At 42.6% G+C, this 6,175-nt stretch overlaps 1 protein-coding gene across 1 annotated transcript in view; it reads right to left on the bottom strand.

Annotated features, from left to right (window-relative positions):
• Positions 1 to 1,334: 1,334 nt before the first annotated feature.
• Positions 1,335 to 6,175, bottom strand: part of SMG8 (SMG8 nonsense mediated mRNA decay factor) — a gene marked incomplete at its 5' end in the record, with an annotated part of 5,178 nt that continues 337 nt past the window's right edge. The window contains 4 exon segments of the mRNA XM_009702281.1: positions 1,335 to 1,614; positions 3,174 to 4,049; positions 4,460 to 4,605; positions 5,259 to 6,175. The exon segment at positions 5,259 to 6,175 is cut by the window's right edge and continues 22 nt beyond it. Coding sequence (XP_009700583.1) covers positions 1,417 to 1,614; positions 3,174 to 4,049; positions 4,460 to 4,605; positions 5,259 to 6,175 — 2,137 coding nt within the window.

The following is a 6,175-nucleotide window of genomic DNA, read 5'->3' as shown; positions in this document are numbered from 1 at the left end:
GCCGCGGAGGCGGGAGGAGGCCGGCCTCGTCCCTCACGCCTCTGTCCGGGCTTGCACTTTTTAAAAGTAGTTAACAAATACAAATGCTGCGAGCGTTTTCCAATTACACGCTTTAATTTCCCATTTAGCTTTCCCTGCTGCCTGTAGCACAGCCGCGTCTCCCAGAGACAACTGTTCTCTGTAGTGCTTTTCATTTTATTGATTGCGCTCGGGAATCGCTAAGTGCTTGGTAAATGTAAATTCATTAAGGCGTGCAGAGGGAGACTGTCTTCTTCACAGACAGAGGGAGGTGTTTTCTACACCCAGCTGATCAGAGATGTCTTACATCTACAGAAACCAGGTCATGCGGTATAATTACTGTATTATAACAAATTGGGAAATTAGATTTTGTATGCATGCTAATTAAAAACAAATATTCTAGAAATTAAATTAGGTATCAGCATACAGCCACTATCACTAATACATCTTACCTCAACAAAAAGTTAGAAGTTGATTTACTGTGACTGATTTTTTTGGCACCAAGAGCCACATGTGAAACTTGCAGGATTTAAGCTACCTTTCAGTAAATCACGTAGCACATCTTTTGGGATGTGTAGTATAATCATCCTCCCTCAATTTGAGATTCAAACTGGGCCAAAACCATCCTTTTAGCAACCAAAAGTCTGTTTAATCACTACAAGTCAAGCTAGACTGACAATTAAGCTGCAGTTGCTTACAAAGAACAAGCTTATACAGCTCTACATTTTCCACAAATTGACCAGCAGGTTTACATTCCAAACAGATCTGTCATTCCAAAATAGGAAATTAAGTTGGCCTTTTAACAAAACCTGATCTATGAATACAAATACAGCAAAATATTTCAACTTGATATAGGTAAGCACAGTTTCTGGCTATGGTGTTAACAGAAATCAGAAATACAATGTTGGTTTGTCTGGGTTTTTTTTAAAAGACAAACAATTTCTCAAATCACCACATTAAAAGCATCTATTGTTTACATAGAAATAGTTTGTTCAGAAAAAGAGAAAAGATTCTGCCCATCATTACCTCAACATGACAAAGGAAGCTCTTGATTTCAGGCGATGCTATTTTTTAAATATTTCTAAATATGCATGTAGAAAGATAGGATGGGGAAAAGCACTATCACCAAAACATCTAGTAATACAGGCTCAGTATGTTACGATAACTAGCTTTTATTTTTCACACATGAAAATTTAATAAATGAAAAATTTACATGTATCAGATTCCACACTCTGCTTTGATATCAGACCTTATTTTCAACCTGACAGTGACCCAGTGAAATACAGTGGGCTTCGCTAGACCGCAGTGATAGCTGTTCAGTAACAGACATGAATCGAAATCCATGATTCGGATTGAAGATAGTTTTTTTAAACTAAAATCAATCTACCAGAATAATTGTTATTGTGTAATCGCTTTCAGTATTCCTCGGAGAACTTTGTAACTCATTAATTGTTGGCTTTCTTTGGGAGGAAAGCAGGGTCCACGTTCTGTCACGTATGCGTAAGGAAACCTAAGCACCCACAGTCCATCAGATGGAAGGGTTATTTCCTGCTTCTCAGGGTAAAATATAGGACAAGGCGGTGGCCCCGGTTGAACCTGAAAACAAAAGGAAATATGAGTAGATAATCAAACATAATTAGAATAAAACAAACAAACGAACACTTAAAAGCAAACTGAATCCAAGGAAGTCTCTTAAGTCTTGCCTACAACTAGGCTCTTTTCCACTTTAGCACGCTCCAGGAAACCACTGTGCCGTTATTGCGAGACATCCATAAATTTCCAGTTTTATCACAGTGAAGATGCTGAATTTAAGGCTGCAGATTCTGTCCTACCACAGAGATCCAAAATACAAACACAAGCCATTTGCCTCTCAGGCAGTAGTAAACGCTGCATTAACAGCGGATTTCAGTACTGTAGTGCAGACATCCCTGAGCTGTTACCGCACTAAACCAATGTGAATTTTCAAAGATTTCAGCAACATTTAATATGGCTCTTGTATAATTCGTATTAAAAGATTCAGAAAGTCTTATTTGCATGAGGAACTGATGCGGGAACCCACAACACAAAGCATAACAGATTTCCCAAATAAAAACACACCCTTAGAAGTAAAAAGCTGTGATACAGATGTAAGCTGTGAATGAAGAGCAAAATAAGTAGCAGCACACACTGAACCTTCAGTGCTTGCCTCTGTTTCAAACAATAACATGATAAATTGCAAACTGCATTGAAATTTTGGTGTTGGTGTCAAGGTTTCGGTCAGTATTCTTCCTTTAACTTCTAAAACAAAGCAGGTTCATATCCAAGTAGTTGAAGGTGTCCCACAAAAGCCAACTCCATTGTCTTGTGATTCAGTATTAAGGATCTTGTGGCACGTCCTGAACAGCTCAAAGGGTTACAAAATGTCCCAAATCCACCTCCCCCCACCCCTCATACGGATGTGTTTTGTGCCAACTGTTGTTACTCCGCGACACTACTGTACAACGAACACCAATTTTCTTGCCATAGTCTAACAAATAAGCACTTATGTGCACACAGTATTTCATATAGCAGTAACTGAAGGAAGATATGCTTGTTCATATTTTACTACCTTAAAAAGTAAGAAAGTGTAAATGGAGCTTTTTCTCCATTTTTTTAATACACATTTGAAAATGGAAGAAAAATCTCCAGTTAAAAAAAACACCTTTTCACCTCCTAAATTCAAAGGCTAACGAATCATAATTAATCTCAGCAATGAGTCACTGCTTTTCTGTATGACATTTAAAATGATAAATTCATTCTTACACAGTCATTACTCGTTATCTTTTTAAAAAAGCAGCAATTATTACAGTATGGAATGTCATTAATTCATCCTTGATAAAATATTTTTTAAAACTTATTTTATACAAAGTATAAAGCTGGCATAAGCCAATCTTGAAGTTTTAAAAAAAAACAAAAACAAAAACAAATAGAACCCAATTGTTTACAAAACAGATACTTTTGGTGACTACTGCCTTAGAGAACTTGACTGAAGTTGGTTTGAGTTGGAAAGAGTTTCTTGTAGCATCCCTCTGACACCCTTTACCTATCACCCCCTGTGCCTTCCAGTCCTGCAATTAACATTGGTAACTGCAGAGACGAGGTTGGTGGTTGCAGATTCCCTCTCTTCCATTTCTTACCTGAGGCGTTAACGTGATCTGCAGGGGAGCATCAGGAACCACCACAAAGAGTCTCATGAACTGAGCGTAATGGGGCTTGAGGCCTCGTCCCTGAGTCGAGGACAGGATGTACAGCGGCATGTCAGAATTGAGGGCTTTGATGGCGGATTCCTTTGGCCCCCCTCCCATCACTTTCATGACCTTATCAGGCCCCGAACACATGAACCTCCTACCACGTGCGTCTTCATATTCAAATCCTACAAAAGCTCGAGCTATGTCATCTCTCCGTCTTCCTCTTCCCATCACAACCGCGCTTCTTTTTCCAGGAACAGCCTTGTTAGGTGCAGGCCAGGAATTGGTATCCAAGTCTCCTTCATCTTCAGTTCTCGTCCTGATGACAATGTCCCAAGGCATTAAATAGTTTGTTCCCGGGATAAAGCCTTGCTGATCTAAGCCTGTGTGGAAGTTATAAGCCTTAGCAGGCCCCAGCTTAACCAGTGACCAACTGGAGAATTTGGGCAAAAGGCCTTTGGGGCAATTAGAATGGAGCATCCCAGGGAGGTACTCGACAGTGGATGCCTGGCGATCTACCAGGCTTGGCCTTTTCTCGCTTTTGGAGTCCCCACTCTGCCCATGACCTTCTGTGTTGTCCCCTCCACCCTGGGCGTCAGGCGGGTAAGTGCCCAAGCTGCCCGTCGACTGACCCAGGCTCAGCGCTAAGCTCAGGCCTGTGCTTTCTCCCTGAGTCTGAGGTTCTTTTTCTTTAAGTTTCTCAATCTCGACTTCCGGAGGGGCAGGAGATGACTCATCGCGAGCAGGTGCCGGATCTGGTGTGCTTGGCTGAAATACAGGAAAGTTGATGTGCTCCAGTTTCCCACAGCATTTTTCTTCCAGCAGCTATGAGAAAGAAAACATGGTTAACTTTCTATCTGCCACCTCTGAGATGAGAGAGTTCAGAGTCATAACATTCAGCAGCTACAATTAAGATTCGAGAGCTTTGCACTACGTGAGAAACAAAGCAGCGATCGGAATACAGCCCACAGACATGATGGATTTAAAATTCACATGAACACCACACTTGAAGTGTAAATAGATGCTTCTGTGTGCATGCGCTGGCGAAGACTGGAACTGCCCGTTCTGGTCAGCCCATCGCGCAAAGAATTCCTGTGCCCAGGAATATCTTCCCCAAGCAACGTTTACAAGTTGATAAGGTTAAGAGGAAACTTACTTGTAGTCACTTCAGAATACAGAATTTGTTGATGAAGCAAAATCACTGCTTGAAGCAAAAACAGAGATGTAATAGTTACCTGGTAAAAGTCATAATTAGCTGCTTTGATATCAAAGGGGTCATCCCGAGGGGCTTGTTTCCTTCCACAGTTACAGGCACCAGTGGAACGAGCCCGGCTGTTGTGGTACAGAACTGGAGGATTTCTGTCTGCTTCTGGTTTTTCCCCTAAAAGCAAAAATTCATCAAACCCTAGATAAATCGCTCATCATTTCTAGAGATTCTTTAATTTCCTTCATCTACTGCTTCCTCCTTGCTATATACATATGCAAAATTACTTGCCAGCAATGCCAGTTTGTCAAGCAACTCCTCCCTTCCCCACTTTTAATACAAAGTTCCGGTGTAGGTTATATCTCTAAACTGAATCGTCTTTGTTTTTACAACCTCTTCCTAAAAGGCATAAATAGTTCTTCTGCCTGCAATAAATGTGTATCGGACGGTTTCTATTCCTTGGTTGACATCAATCAAGCTATTTAAAAAACACGGGGGGCACTTATGCTTCCTAGAGAACTTTTGTTCTCTTACACTTCTATTGTTAGAAAGACCCCAGTGTAACGTTTCTGATTAGCAAGACAGAATCAGAGTTACTATTAAAATCAAAGTTATTACTAACAGTGGACTCGCTCCTAAACATTACTCAACATAAAGGAAACCCGCACAATAGCTCTGCTATAATTAATCCCACCGTACAAAAATGACACTTTAAAGCTGCCAAGATTTCATCTTCCATACACATGCAAGAGTTGGTGTTTTCAGCCTAAGACATTTTCAGGCAGATACAAAATTAAGCCATGAAACCTAATTACAAATGAGTGCTTTACCTGCTTTTGGGAGCAGATGAAACTTATGCACGCAGTGCTGGTCAGTTAAACTTCGCTCTTCGCAAAGCTGATGCCCATTGCTCCAGAATTTGTAACAGTCCTCGTTAAGCTGCATGGCGTACTTATGAAAGGCTGGGCCGCGGGCATGCTGACTGTACACGCGCAAGGCCTGTGCCAGTTGGTTCTTATGGACTGTCATGGTGTAATTGTGGGGCAGGTTGGATTGATAGGCACTGTGGGCCATGGGGAGAGCCTTCTGGCAACGGTTTTCTGAGAACTTGGTGTCTATATCTAAATAGCCTTCCAAGACTTTGATGCTGCTCATGATTTTTGAGCTCAGCTCCCCAGTGAGAGAAGTCGGGTCATCATCTTTGCCTTCAATGGTCACTTCATACAGCTTTAAAGCTGCAGCAACCCACTTCTGGTAGGTCGGGAGCTCAAAGTGAGAGGGCTGTGGGTTCCTCCCCACGCTGTCATCGAAGCCCTTCTTGCTGAGCACCAGTTCCACGTGCTGCCACAAGAACTCCTTGAGGGTGCAGTCCACCAGCTGCCCCGAGGAGCTGGAGCTGCTGCTGCTGCTCTCTGCATGGAAGGACAGCTGCTGCCTGCCATGCCGCATCATCTGGTATCTCCTAGGTCCTGACAGCGTGGGAGCCAGCAGCGAGTCAGTCTCTCTCATGGTGCAGTTGCTCCTGAGTTGGTCAAGAAGCATGGCGACCGGATCATCTCCATCCTGGGCCCCACCAGCCACAATGTACACGAAAGCCTGGTTGGCAGGCACGGTGAACAGGCAGTTGATGCTCTGGTTGGTTAACACCCTGCTCTTGCGAAAGATGCGGTAGATCTGATCCTCCAGAGCGTGCTGCAACCTTCTCTTGGGGGAGTGCTTCTTAGGGGGTGGCTTTTCCAGGTGACCA

Source organism: Cariama cristata, unplaced genomic scaffold (genome assembly GCF_000690535.1).
Source record: "Cariama cristata isolate BGI_N322 unplaced genomic scaffold, ASM69053v1 scaffold42656, whole genome shotgun sequence".
NCBI classification, from domain to species: Eukaryota; Metazoa; Chordata; class Aves; order Cariamiformes; family Cariamidae; genus Cariama; species Cariama cristata.
This window is presented reverse-complemented; position numbering and strand designations above follow the sequence as displayed.